Source organism: Maniola jurtina, chromosome 1, assembly GCF_905333055.1.
Source record: "Maniola jurtina chromosome 1, ilManJurt1.1, whole genome shotgun sequence".
Taxonomy (NCBI): Eukaryota; Metazoa; Arthropoda; class Insecta; order Lepidoptera; family Nymphalidae; genus Maniola; species Maniola jurtina.
The window spans coordinates 13,496,496-13,511,396 of NC_060029.1; the positions used below are offsets into that span (position 1 = coordinate 13,496,496).

The window sequence follows — 14,901 nt, forward strand, 5'->3', positions numbered from 1 at the left end:
TCCGTTATTATTTTAAACATTTATTGTAAGTATACTAAATATATTTTTACTTTTAATATGTAATTAGTCACCTGGTCTGCTTTAAATGTCAAATAATTAATACTTAACTTATTGTACGGGTAGTTGTTGTAGTTCCACTATTCAGTACCTATTGGTTGCATGAAATCAATATCTTCGCATGTTTATATGTCTATTACGAGTAGACTATTATTCTTACCTTTTGTACATATTTTTCAAGGCTGTAGGTCTTACAAGTTACAACCCATTTCTTTTTCAACAGACGCTAATATTCCATGTATTTCTTTATTCTTACGGTTTGGATGGTTCTTATGGTTTAAGTTGTATTATTAAATGTATGTAGTTTGTGGCTTTTATTTCCTCTGGATGATTTTCAGAGTGACCTTCTAAGGCGCAAGGATTCTTGGAGTAGCGGAATCAAAAAGATTACCTCTGCCGAAACTTCAGTATAAACTATTCGAATTTTGAAACTTTCATAGGGTTATTCATGTGGATACTTAAGCACGATATAAATATAAACATCTTTACTTTTCTGTAATTAAAATGTAGTTTAAAACATACCAATATATTTCAAGTTTATTTAGACATTAGTGCATATTCGGCCGTACACGAATCTATGAACTAATCTTACTATGAAATAAACTAAAATTAATGCTATCCTTTTCCTTTAGGAACAGATAGCTGTAGATTAGTTTACAGATTTATTTACAATCGAGTTAGAACTATTTACTTATTCTTTATTGAGATCAAAATTAACGCAGATTATCATATTTTTATGTCCAAAAGCTTTTTTCGTTCCATGGATTTTGTTATATTAGTGATCGTGCTGCGCAAAAATGAAATGACTATTTTTATATTATGTTTTATGTTTATCTACGTCGATTTTTCAAGTGTTAGTAAAACTCAATATTCATTCTCAACTAGGTACTTGCACAATCATAAGTTAATACTTACTTATTTGCAATGATTGTGCAAGTTTTTGTTTGTTAGAAAGTAAATCGGCACAAATTTACGTAGACATAGATAATAATCTATTCTAGAATTAACTGTATTGATGTGTTTATGTTCTTACAAGTATAAATTGGTATTGGTAGCCAGCTTTTCCCAAAAAAAAAGCCAAAAAAAAACTGAAAGAAATTATCTAGGTAAGTATCAATATTTTTACTAAAACTTGATTATTAAGGTTCCGTACCTCAAAAGGAAAACCGGAAGCCTTGTAGGATCACTTTATTGTCTGTCTGTCTGTCCGTCCGTCCGTCCGTGTCTGTCAAGAAAACTTCCCGTAGACCTAGAATCATGAATTTTGGCAGGTAGGTAGGTCATATAGCACAAGTAAAGGAATAAATCTGAAAACCGTGAATTTGTGGTTACATCATTAAAAAAAAATGTGTTTAAATTTTCAAAGTAAGATAACTATACCAAGTTGGGTTATCATATGAAAGGGTTTTACCTGTACATTCTAAAACAGATTTTATTTATTTTTATGCATAATAGTATTTGATTTATTGTGCAAAATGTCGAAAAAAAATATGCGAGAACGGAACCCTCGGTGCGCGAGTCCGACTCGCACTTGGCCGGTTTTTTTTTTTAATATGATAATATGATTATTATCGCAACGTGTTGATCATGGTAGAAAGTTCACAATACAAACGTTTCAATAATACTTAAAGCTGTCTGCCCATGTCAAGTTCGAATTCAATTAATCAAAGCTTTTTAGAACAATTTAAAACACATAACTATGTATAAGTAGAAGGAATAAATGTGTAAAATAGGATAGTATTTTTAATTTTAGACTCATGATTTGTAGAACCGACATAATAGTTAGTATGAAATTACTAAGTATCTATATTATTTCTTTCTCTATACAACGTCTATACGACAAGAAAAACCAGCATCACTACCAACACAGCCGGTCCCAAAAAAAAACCAATAATATCTAAGATTCGCTGAGGTGTTCGGGACATATCTATTGGGCCTATTATCCCACCAACATTTTTGGCAGATTTATTGTAACTTTTTAATGGAAATGTAGTAGCATGTATTAGTGATAAGAGTATTGGATTTGTATGCGTTTTATCTAAGCATTATTACTCCGTATAGGTAATATATTGAAAATTGATCAATTTCATGTGTGATACGAATGTTTAAGTGAAACCTACGTATAGGTAAATAAAGTTACCCCTTTTAGATGAGCACACTGCAATAAAACTTTGCCAATTAGTTTACTGTGAAACTAATATGTTAGCTCAAAGTCACTCAGTAACTGATGGAGAGAGCTATACTCAGAAATTCTCTATGCAATCAAATCAATTGGTTGTGCCAAAAAAAAGTCCAATTACAGATTTATATTGATTTTTTTAATCGATTTCTAATCTTTTACGGCTAAAGTGGATCCCTTATCAAAAATTCGCCCTTACGTTTCACTCATAAGTTATGTTGTAGTGTGCGTTCATCTTAAATGTAAAATTAAGTGCCAATATAACACCATTAGTTAGTGCTTAAGTTTGTATATTGTGTACTGAAGTAATTCCACTGCATTATTGCAAGATAATTGTTTTTCGTAAGTAATTTATGGATATTTTTTATGGAGTATTATAACAAAATAGGTTATTTAATATTTTTGTGTAATGACTATTATACTATAGTTAATAAGTAATTGGTTGTAAGTTAAATGTTTTAGTTAGCAAAAACTTGATTATCTACCTTTTAGTAAATTTTTTGTGGCGTTGAAAACCATCCGTAGCTTTGTTATTTACAAAAAATCTAGTTTGATTTCTAATGCTGTTTTAAATTGGTTCATGGTTTATGTAAAACAAAACTTGTTGATTTATTTAAAAATAGTACCTACCTATAGTTTGATATACGAATTGCCATAAATTATACTTAATAAAAAATTTACCCCTATAGGCATAGACAATGAGTTAGTATGGTTGTGGCCGCGTATCAACTTTTTTTTGCTCAAATGAGTGCGGTGTTAGCGTGCGTTTCCACTGACGCGGAGTGGAGATGTGTGTTCACTCGACCAAACATTATTATTGAGAGATGACATTGTAAAATTATCACAACCTGATTGGTCAACTGCGCTCCGCTTCAGTGGTTACGCACCCTGAACACAGCCAAGATTGATAACCACTATCTTAGGCCAGCCACATATTATCAGCTGTTAGAATATTCCGACTCCCGCCGGGAAATCAATCTGCTCATTTTTCACTAGAAAACTGATGTTAAGTACCTAATTACCGTCGCCCATGAACATTACAGCATCAGAAGAAGCGCCCGCGCCAATGCGTTGCCGGCCGGTTCCAGGAATTTGAACTAATAGAATATTAGCGGCCATGTAGTCTCAATGTCTAAAATATATTGTATTGTACCTAATTATCATTGTATCAAACAATTATTGTTGTACCTGGCGTGTGTTTGTTACCATTTGTATTCGTTTTGGAGAACTTTGTGGAGTGTTAAGAATAAATGGATTTTTATAAAAATGTCATCGAATTTCATTATACCTAGTCTATTAGAAAGAATTTTAGAAAATTACGTAATTCATAATATATACCAATAATTTGATTGGTCCGTTCTTGCACTTCACTCCGCTCCGCTCGTTTCGACTTCAGTAAGGGCACACTTCCACTGAAGCGGAACGGAAACGTAATTAGATTATTAAGAGATCGTGATAAAATTATCACGTCGTCTAACAATAGCCTGATTGATTCGTTAAAACATCTCCACTGCATTCCGCTTCAGTGGAAACGCATCCTAAAAACACTCATTCACTAAGCGGAGCGAAAAGTGGATCCGAGCGAAGATAGACAATAAAGACATAATTATTATTATAATATTATAGATTACGTGAAAATTGTTGGATCCATACATGCCACCGACTTGCCGTGCTGGCCGAACCCGGCGGCATGTGTCATGTGTGGATACACCATGTCACACGGCCTCACTTCAGTTGACAGGCACCCTTATCTCAAATAATATAATTATAAATAAAATCCCGTGTAAAATTATTAAATTCACATTATATTAATTATTATTAATAATTAAATTAAATACGTACTTACAACTTAAAATTAAATATCACTAAATTGTTCTAAGTATTTGCTAGGCGGTTAGTTTTTTTTCTTCTTTTGGTCGTGTAGTAAGCCCATCTCCTCTTGATACTTTCGTATTAACTGCTCCTGGATATCGGGCAGGCAGGGCGAGTAGCGACTGTATTCCATACTGAATTCACCTTTGCCTTGCGTCATTGATCTGAAAATTAAACAATCATGATGAAACGCGCTAACCGAAAACATGAGTGACAAAGAAATAAAATGTATCGAAATATATTTATTTCATGTACAAGTTGTGCCACTTATGGTATAGCAGGATTCTATCACCGGTCCTAAAAGCGGATTCTACTGAGAAGAGCCAGCAAGAAACTCAGCAGTTAAAAATCATATACAGTTACAATAAATTATTTGTTATTAATGTAACAACTTACTAAACTAAGTAATTTGTGACTTACTAAGCTCAGTCGGTTGCTATCAGACAACTTTAAGGAATTCATTATGATAACTTCCGCCTGATAATGCGGAACATCAAATAGAAAAAAATCCATCTTACTTCATACTTTGATAATAATGCAACAAATAGGGAATGTTACCCAGCTTTGATTAAAATAATTGACATATTAGTAGTTTCACCAAAATAGGTGCGCAAAAAATACCTGATCAACCCATTTCTGCCCCACTACTGAATACGGGTCTCCTCTCAGAATGGGAAGGGTTTAGGCCATAGTCTGCCACGCTGGCAAAAGATCGCTAAGATCTCATGGTCTCATCAACTCACCTCAATTCCCCAGCATATCCAAACATATTGTTCAAGGGTACTTCAGCATACAAAGTGGTCCATCCTTCCAAACCTTCAGTGCCCGTGACAATTCCCCCTCGTTTGTTCAGTTGCCCTAATACTGTGCCGTGGAATTCCTCGGGTATTGTCACTTCTACGAACATTATGGGTTCTAAGATCTGCCATGCGCCATCTTCGAATACTAAAAGACAGGAAAATTAATTATTATTTGTTGAATGTTCATATGAAATAATATTATGTTATTATATATGGATAAATAATATTATGGATGTTTAGTAAATCAAAAAGTCCTCTTCATCCTAGAATCTTTATGAGTTTTCCTGAAATCAGACTTAAGAGAGGCGTAGGACTTTAAAAAAAATTTCACATACCACTTTATGTTTTCCGATGTGATTTTAAAGCAATCTGGGAAGGGATTTACAACATTTAAATACTAGACAGGGACAGGCTTGTTAACAAAAATGGAAAATGTTAAATGCGTATTCGTATTAACTTTTATACTTCGATACCACGATTCATATGACACGATAAATAATGATTTATATTCTACAAAGAAACTTTCCAAAAATTCTGTAAATACATTACCTTCTTTAACCGCCCCTTTCGCAGCAAGAAAGAAAGCCAATTCACTGGAATCCACGATATGATGCGCGCCATCTTGTAGCCGGAATTTAACGCCAGATATCTTATGTCCCGACAGGTATCCTTTCTGGCAAGTGTCGATGAATCCTTTCTCAACACCCGGTACGAATTGCTTTGGAATGTTCGTGCCTATTGTTTCGTCCACGAATTCTAGCACTGAAAAGATGGCATACATTAGTTGTTAGCATAGAGAAACCACTTTAGAGAACTAACTTTGGTAGTTTGTTAAGAAACGAAAAGTTAATGCGATTGGTGTAACAAATTAACATATTCTGATATTTATGACAGTCTTGTAATAAAATTTCAATATCAGATAAGTATATATATCAGATAAGATTTAATATTATGGATGAGCCTGTATGTATTAAAATAATACTTTATTTAGGTCAAGTTTGTCTACTTTTACCCTCCTACTTGCTCAAAAACTTACATTTGAGATGACTTTCGGAACCCATACTAATATTATAAATGCGAAAGTGTGTTTGTTACTTTCACGGCCTATCGGCTTAACCAATTTTGTTGAAATTTGGTACAGATATAGCTCGCATCCCAGAGACAGGCCATCTTTTTATTCCACACAATCAATGAGTTTTTAAAATTTAAATTCAAGCTAACTTAAAAGTAACGGGCATCATCTAGTCCATACTCAATACTAATATTATAAATGCGTATATCCCGGGGACGGACATAGGCTACTTTTTATCCCGGAAAATCAAAGAGTTCCCACGGGATTCCTAAAGCCCCATCCGCTCAACCAATTTGTATGAAATTTGGTACCGAGGTAGCTTGCATCCATGTTATTGACATAGACAACTTTTTATCCCTGAAAACTAAACAGTTCCCACGGGATCTTCAAAAACCTACATCCACGCGAACGAAGTCGCGGGCATCCTCTAGTACTAAATAAAGTAAGAATGGCTAACTTGTGTTTTGATGCGGCGGTAAAGGCTCCATGATTCCAGTAACTCGGGCGTATTGACCCGCACCTCCGGATTGCTTCTTGTGAAGGTAGTCAAAAGGACACGGCGACATCATAGTTTCTCTGTTCAAAATAAATACCGCTTTAGATAAACAATCACAGCCAATCTTTACATACCCTAATTCACGATCCAGATTTACCAGAATAAGGTTTCAATATCTCTCCGCATCGCATTCCTAAGGGTTTCCATTTCTTAAGGGTTGTGGCCGCTTTCCGTTAATCATATTATTGGTAGGAGTATTCTTGGGTTAATAGTGCTGCAGGCTTCCAGATCTATCCACATAAGACTCTCATTCGAATCGATTTTCGATTCTTAGATTTAACGATTATTATAAGATATTTATTGATAATAACCAGAGAATCAATGTCGTGCTTTTTGAGGCACGGAGGAAACGAAAAGGTTAATTCTGATCTCCAAAGTCGATCTCCACTTACCGACGTGTATGAACATTATATGTCTATCAAGTCTATACTTACGCAATCGACTGATAAACTTGAAGCGCCACAGGCCCCTCAAGTTTAATGTTTACTACCCCTTTTCATCTTAGGCTCAAATATACCTAGTATATGACAATGCAAAGAATTTTATCAGCAACATTTAGTCTGTTTGAAAAATACCTTAAACTGTCTTTTAGGTTTATAAATGCCTAACTATCCCTGATACCCGAACGAAATGTTAGGTTTTCTCAACTCAACGGGGCAATTGTATTCTCTCGCCATTATTTTCGCGTAGATTTCTGTCTGTTTGATATCTTGAACTGTATTTTTGGTTTATAAATGCTACTACAAGCTTAGTTATGTTTAATACCTGAACGCAACTTTAGGTTTTCCCAACTCGACGGGGCAATTGTATTCTCTCTCCATTCTTTGCGCGTAGATTTCTAGATGCAATTCCCCCATACCGGATACAACTGTCTCTTTGTTGTCGCCGTCGTAACGGAAGTGGAATGTCGGGTCTTCTTTTGTGAATCTGTAACAATTAAAAAAAAAATGTTTAGCTGTTTCGGGAGTAAAGCTGGATTAACATGATATGCACTAAGGCTAGATTAACAAAAAAGATAGGTATTGTACCTAATTCGATTGTACACAATCTTTAAACTAAACTAAAATGACATAAATGTATTACTATCCCTTTTATAACGCTCCCTGCGGAAAAAATGGCACTAGATTCAGATCTGTCAAATTTAATTTGTGAATGGAATTAGTCACTGTGTGATTAAACTTTTGTAGGAATAGTTTACTCACCTTGCAACAGCTTTCGAAAAATTATCCCTATCCTTATTATTCTTTGGCTTAATAGACATGGATACCACTGGATCCGGTATATGGATGGATTCCATAGACAGCTGTAGTTTGACGTCATTCACAAACGTGTCCCCCGACGCGCAGTCGACGCCGAACAACGCGAAGATATCGCCCGCTAGCACCTCGTTAACTTCTTCCATATTGTTTGAATGCATCCGTACTAGACGGGAGATTTTGACCTGAGAAATGTTGGATTTTTATTGAAAGGATCACTAATATTGTAACTATGGCTTTTTATTTGCTTCGAGAACAATTCCATCCCGAAAATATCATCTAGTAAAGAAGTTATTGTAAAACAAAATTCATACCTTCCTTTGAGTCCTAGTATTGAAAATATTCTCGCCTCTTTTCAACATGCCCTGGTAACACCTCAAATATGTTAGCTGTCCAAACTTATTCAGCTCTAACTTAAATGCCAACCCCACAAATGGCTTCGATCCATTTCTAGAAGGATCCAGAACTATCGTTTCACCTTCCAAACCTTTCCTTTCACCCAAAATGGCTGTGTTTTCTACTTCCCCCGGGTGTGGCAAGTAATCTAAGACAGCATCTAATAAGGGTTGTACACCCTTGTTTTTAAGTGCAGTCCCCAAAAGAATCGGTGTGAATGTACGCTTTAAAGTAGTTCGGCGTATTGCTTGTTTTATTTCTGCTACTGTGGGAGTTTTTTCTTCAAGAAACAATTCACCTGAAAAATGTTTTTTGGTTTTGTACTAGTACAAAACTACAATATAAGCTTGTACCTATCCTTTAAGAGATTCAAGGGATTGGCAAGCTGACATAGAAAATTTAAAAAAAGTTTCGATCACCGCCGTAAGGTCGCCGGCTTATAGGTGTTTTATAGGATATATTTCGGAGAGGGTGCACAAGAACTTTTCGATCTTGTCCCCCCTTCACCATTTTACTATCGAACCGTAAGAAGTGGGGCGAGTTTCCATCCTTATGTCGTCGACATTCCATCTACACACACGAAACGTTTTGCGTCATCTCATACGCATGGCTAAGGTTTGGAATACTCTTCCGCGATCTGTGTTTCATACTAAATACTATCCTGGTAGAGTGGCAGACTTCACAGTTCACAGACCTTTGAGGATATTGTGCAGAACTCTCACTTCTCAGGCATGCCGATTCCCCGTGATCGATCCTGCATGCCTGAATGTGTTTTTCAGTATAAATGAATTTACCCAAAGACTCGTCCACATTGGACAGCTGCTCAATGAGCTCGTGTCGTCTCTCCTTGACCTCAGCTCTTTTGTTCTGAGGGACCTCATCTAGCCGTACCACCTCGCCGTAGTCGCCGTCGAAGTACACCGCCCTCTCTTCCACAAGGTCCAATATCCCTTGGCACTCTTTCTCTAAGCCGATCGGTAGATGGAGGAATGCAGCATTATGCTTCATTTTGGATCGCATTTGTTTTAATACTCTGAAATAAAAACTTACTCTGAAAGTACTTAAAGATACATACTAGCTGTGTACCCATCATCCCTTACTTTGGGTCGATTATTTACATTCGCGGGTAGGTATTAGCAATTTTTTCTCAGTAGGAATTTGTGCTTTACATGGTGAAGGTAGAGGTAAAGTTGCTTTAATTTTAGAATTTCACTTCAATTAGCTGCCAATGTGAAACCCTGATTTGCACGAGCGTTAGAACCCGGCGTTGCGCTGACAATACAAAATGCGCGATAAAAAAGCTTTGCGTGTGAACAAATACTTGGGAATGCATTTGTTCTCTTGAACGCTTTTTTTAACTGACGTTAAAAAAGCTCTCGTGCGAATGAGCCCTAAGGGATGAATTTTCAAAAAATATTTTTGTGAACACTAAAATTACACTTTAACTTACCTATCAGGATTAGCCCCCAATCTATCCAGCTTGTTAATAAATCCTAAGCAAGGCACATTATACCTCTTCATCTGTCTATTAACTGTTAATGTTTGACTCTGGACTCCACCCACAGCACATAACACTAAAACTGCCCCATCCAAAACCCTTAAAGCTCTCTCTACCTAGAAAAAAAAAGATCATAGGTTCAATTAATGGCACCTTTTAGGCATACCTATTCCTAGAACTACCTTATCCTTTTCCACTTAGAAAGTGTCCCTTGGGTTATAATCGTCATATAGTTTAAGATGTTTTAGGGTTCCACTTTTTTTATTCAGATACAAGTTAGCCCTTTGACTGAAATCTCACTTGGTGGTTAGTGATGACTGATGATGCAGTTTAAGATGGAAGCATATTTAAACAAGGAAACCTTACAGTTTCATCCAGTCTGTCTGTCTATCTATCAGAAATTTTTAATTTTTTAATAATTAATAATTACATAATATATTCAGTAATGAATTAAATTATTTTTTAATTTTTAGTGTTTGTGGTTATTGAAGTCGCTTTTTAGGGTTCCGTAGCTCGAAAGGAAAACAGATTTCTTTGTAAAAAGGTGTAAAAACGAAACCCTTATAGGATCACTTTGTTATCCGTCTATCTGTCTGTCCGTCTGTCGTGTCTGTCAAGAAAACCTATAGGGTACTTCACGTTGACATAGAATCATGAAATTTGGCAGGAAGGTAGGTCTTACAGCACAAGTAAAGAAATAAATTCGAAAACTGAGAATTTGTGGTTACATCATTTAAAAAAAAATTAAAATGTGTTTCAATTTTCAGAATAAGATAACTATACCAAGTGGGGTATCATATGAAAGGGCTTTACCTGCACATTCTAAAACAGATTTTTATTTATTTTATGCATACCTAATAGTTTTTGATTTATCGTGCAAAATGTCGGGAAAAATACCCAAGTACGGAATCCTCGGTGCGCGAGTCGGACTCGCACTTGGCTGGTTTTTTTAAATAAGTTATTTGTTTACCTCTACAGTGAAGTCTACATGTCCCGGTGTGTCAATAATGTTGATATTATGGTCTTTCCATACAGTATAAGTGGCTGCAGACTGTATTGTGATGCCTCTCTGCCTTTCCAGTTCCATGGAGTCCATCACTGCACCTACATTGTCTTTGCCTTTTACCTGTTGAAAACTTTTATATTATATTTTGCCTTGAAAAAATAGACATAGCCTTACATGTCTGAAATTATGATCTAGTTATAATGGATGACCCTCGATAAAGTGCAACCCCGAAAGGGAATAAGAGTAGACCATAAATTAATGTATTATTTTTAATTTAACTTTTTTTGATGATTGAAATTTTTTATTTCTAAGTGGACTCTATCACACTTATAAGGGCAATAGTTTGTATGCGTGTGTATGTATGTTTGTTACGCCTTCACGCTCAAACTAATAGACAGATATGGCTGAAATTTGGAATGGAGATAGATAATATTCTGGATTAGCACATAGGCTACTTTTTATCCTGGAAAATCAAAGAGTTCTCAAAGGATTTCGAAAAACCTAAACCTGTGGACAACAGTCACAGTGACTGTCCACAGCTATTTTTAACCGACTTCAGAAAAAGGAGAAGGTTCTCAATTTATTGGAATCTTTTTTTTAACTGTTAGCATCTTCTAACCTCATGCATTTGTTCTATTCTGCCTGTATAAAACAATATTCTTTCTGTAAGTGTAGTTTTTCCAGAGTCTATGTGAGCTGATATACCAATGTTCCTGATTTTTTCCAATGGCTTGTGTTCTGCATATTTGACATGTGATGCATAGTTCTGAAAATGAAATAACAGATTTGTTCTTTAAAAAAATGGCTGATCTTTGATACTCAATCTACATCTATCTATGTCTGTTATAAAAATAACTTTTACCTTGAAGAAAAACAATGCTTTAGAAAGCATGGTAACCATCTGTCTTTGTTATTATCACTAATGATAATTACTTGAAAGTCAATTTAAATCTAAAATATAATTGTAAATCTATGCTAGAAAATATAAATTCATATAGGTATAGCTGCTGTTGTTCTTGGCAGCAATCAGTATTAGAGGAGAACTGTAAAATGGGGGTGCTCACTAGACTGTCAATGGTCAAAGTGATACAGGGCTGGAAGAGCCCTGCACAGCTGCCAATTCACCAAGAAGATAATATTATAATTATCTTCCCTTATGCTGCTGTAGTAATAAGAATAATAAACTAGATTATCACCACATAAGTATTTAAGTACTTACCTACCTACTAATAATAAAATTATTCTTACTGGAAATTATTCTAAAACCTTGTTTAGTAATAAAAGGCTTAAAATGGGTTACAGAGGTCGAATCCGTGTGAGTAAAAATAAGAAGCCGGTGAAATATTGATTAGAATAAACCAGACAAAATTCATATAACCTATTCTATCAAGCAATGTATAAACGATTATTTTTTCAACAGCCTCTGTACTTAAACCTCTTATAGCTGACACCATATACGCCAATATCCATAATTTCATAATTGAATTACGTAAAATATTCATAAAAGATTAATTGAAATTGAAATCAAGAATGAGCCAATACTACCTTATTTACTTCAATTTGGAAACTGCTTGATTTCTTGAGTATGTTTGATATACTTCGTATTCGAACTATATTTAGAATCGTCATTTTGATGAAATTTTGTTATTCTTAGATCACACAAAATATAAAAAATACTTAGTCTTTTGAATTTTTAGGTTAGGGCTGGCCGTCAATTTAATGTGAGATTGACAGTTGATCAATGTCACATTGACAGGTCTATCCAATGGGTCTATCATATTTATGGTTAGCCCAATGTTATATTAAGTATGCCCGGTTACACTCTCGATAATTAACAGGGTATAGTGCGTTTCATCGAATAGTTCCTATGGCGTTATGTTGGCTCCCCTGTCTGTTGGGTGGTCATTGGCACCATAATATTGGCATGAGAAGACGCAGATTTTGTTTATTTTCATTTGATTTTCATTTCATTCATTCAGGAAAATCAAATGAAAATAAACAAAATCTACGTCTTCTTATGCAAATATGGTGCCAATGACTTGGACAGACAGGGGAGCCAACATAACGCCATAGGTACTATTCGATGAAACGCACTATAAAACTAGAATTATTATAAAAATAATATATTTAATTATAGTTAATTAGTTTAACAAAGTTTTATGGAAAAATCGCATGTGGAATGTAACCTTATATACTAACTAGTTTTTGCTCGGTGCGCGAGCTGCTAAAGCAGCTCGCGTGACGTGGTTGGGTTAACTTTATTATATTAAACCAAATTTATTTATTAAGATACACAATTCACCCCAAAAAAAACCCACAAAACGACACCCATATCAATTTTTTCTTAAAAAGTGCATGTCCGCCATCTTGGATTTTAAAATAAATGTCGTTATCAAAATTAGCACCCTGGAAAACCCTGAAAACGATATCCATATTATTTTTTTGTAAATTAGGATAATAATTTAGTAGGGTGCGTGGGTGCGCGGACCACTAAAGTGGTCCGCGAGCATGCAGAGTTTGTTCCACCGAGTAGACCTTCGGACCCTGATCATCTTTTGCCAAGAAACCACTCTTCCATCTTTTATAGCCTCCGAGATAGACACCTACGAAATTTGTACGGCGGCCATCTTGTTTTTCCAAAATTTTCCACTTTTTCTATTAATCGTTTACTACATTCTTCAAAGATTGCGAGTTTCAACGAAATCGGTTGGAAAACAAAAGAGTTGCAAAAATCATATAGGCCGCCATCTTGTTTTTCTGAAATGTCATAATTTTTCCCTACTCATATTGCGCACCAAAACATATCTCCCCTACATTATCGTATCGTTATCCGTCTCTTTCTAGGAGAATGAGGCATTCAATATTCACCATACAAAATGTATGGAAAATTAAATTCCGCCATTTTGAATTTTTTTTCTATTCATCGAGTAAATCTTTGGATTCTGATCCTCTTTTGCCAAGAAACCGCACCTCCATCTTTTATACCCTCCGAGCTGGACGCCGGCGAAATTTGTATGGCGGCCATCTTTTTTTCGCTATTTTGAATTTTTTTTCAGCTTTTTGGCAATTGGATGACGTCATGAATGACATTTGCTCGAGCACCCCCCACCTATCTTCAATACCTTAAGCGGACCCTTCACCCGTCTCCGAAATCCTCAATCATCAGCTGTCTCCATAATTTTGGCTTACTAACTTTTTGTTTTCTATACAACACCATCAGTGAAAAAAAAATTTTTCATACAAAATTTTACAGGAGTTTCTTAGTTGAAAATCTCGAAAATCTCCCCAAAAGTGGCAACACTGGTTGCATATCTCCATACTGCCAGCCGAGATACACAATCGATTCATACATATTGACTTTCCAAAATGTTGCCAACTGCCTCAAAAACGTGATCAAAATTTCGAAAAATTAAAAAAAATACAAAATGGCCGCCAACTCGTTTCACAGAAAGATTTTACACGGTTTCATAATTTTCCTATTAACTGCAGGATATACCGCTCCCGATGACGTTTCAATCTCTCATCTCGCTCGCACCCAGGCGAACCGATCGCCCCTAAAAAAGACCATGTCGAAAATCACTTTTTCTTTGATAAATTCCAGTGTTGCCAGTCTCCGGCGACAAAAATACCCAAATGTCATTTGTACGAGCAAAACACGTAATCACTCATACTCGGATTTTGCTAAAAGTGCGTATTTCGATTTTTTACAATTTCCCGAAAATCTTGAAATTTCCCTAAAAATGGGGTAATTTTTTCCCACCGATCTATACCTCGAGTCTATACGTACAACCGCTTCATAGAAGCCGAATCGCTCCGATGTTGCCAACTTTGAGATATTTAACTTTTAAAATTGCGTTTTTTCGTACCTCTAACAAAACGGCCGCCACGACAGCCGCCATCTTGAATTTTTTTAAACCACTCCCGTTCTGTCAAAATACAGGATAATCGTGGGCGAAACACGAAAAAATAGTTATCCTCGACTACCCCGTCTTGGATCTGTGGCGCCGCGGTTCGGGGTCGAAAAATGAAAATTTTGAAAACGCTACGGCTCAGCCGCCATCTTGTTTTTCCAATTTTTTCTACATTTTCTGTTAACCATTTACTACATTCTTTAATAGTTGCAAGTTTGAACGGAGTCCCTTAAAAAACAAAGGAGCTGCAAAAATCACCTCGGCCGCCATCTTGTTTTTCCGAAATGTCATAATTTTT

The 14,901-nt window shown here is 35.6% G+C and overlaps 2 protein-coding genes across 9 annotated transcripts in view; one reads left to right on the forward strand and one right to left on the reverse strand.

Annotated features, from left to right (window-relative positions):
* LOC123864385 (sodium bicarbonate cotransporter 3) overlaps positions 1 to 1,168 on the forward strand; it is a 38,554-nt gene extending 37,386 nt beyond the window's left edge. For all 7 annotated transcript variants that reach the window (XM_045904782.1, XM_045904800.1, XM_045904808.1 and 4 more), the window contains one exon: positions 396 to 1,168. In XM_045904782.1, coding sequence (XP_045760738.1) covers positions 396 to 470 — 75 coding nt within the window. In that variant the 3' untranslated portion in view covers positions 471 to 1,168. The remainder of the gene's footprint in view (positions 1 to 395) is intronic.
* Positions 1,169 to 4,022: 2,854 nt separating this feature from the next.
* LOC123869003 (elongation factor G, mitochondrial) overlaps positions 4,023 to 14,901 on the reverse strand; it is a 28,125-nt gene continuing 17,246 nt past the window's right edge. Inside the window, exons 2-14 of one of the 2 annotated variants that reach the window (XM_045911735.1) lie at positions 14,248 to 14,260; positions 12,238 to 12,361; positions 11,312 to 11,458; positions 10,657 to 10,812; positions 9,639 to 9,802; positions 8,983 to 9,221; positions 8,107 to 8,486; positions 7,739 to 7,977; positions 7,302 to 7,463; positions 6,438 to 6,556; positions 5,458 to 5,670; positions 4,852 to 5,053; positions 4,023 to 4,272 (exon numbers count right to left, since the gene is read on the reverse strand). In XM_045911735.1, coding sequence (XP_045767691.1) covers positions 4,131 to 4,272; positions 4,852 to 5,053; positions 5,458 to 5,670; positions 6,438 to 6,556; positions 7,302 to 7,463; positions 7,739 to 7,977; positions 8,107 to 8,486; positions 8,983 to 9,221; positions 9,639 to 9,802; positions 10,657 to 10,812; positions 11,312 to 11,458; positions 12,238 to 12,321 — 2,247 coding nt within the window. In that variant the 5' untranslated portion in view covers positions 12,322 to 12,361; positions 14,248 to 14,260 and the 3' untranslated portion in view covers positions 4,023 to 4,130. Of the gene's footprint in view, positions 4,273 to 4,851; positions 5,054 to 5,457; positions 5,671 to 6,437; positions 6,557 to 7,301; positions 7,464 to 7,738; positions 7,978 to 8,106; positions 8,487 to 8,982; positions 9,222 to 9,638; positions 9,803 to 10,656; positions 10,813 to 11,311; positions 11,459 to 12,237; positions 12,413 to 14,247; positions 14,261 to 14,901 lie in introns of those variants that run through there. The other variant, XM_045911727.1, reaches the window with a different exon arrangement.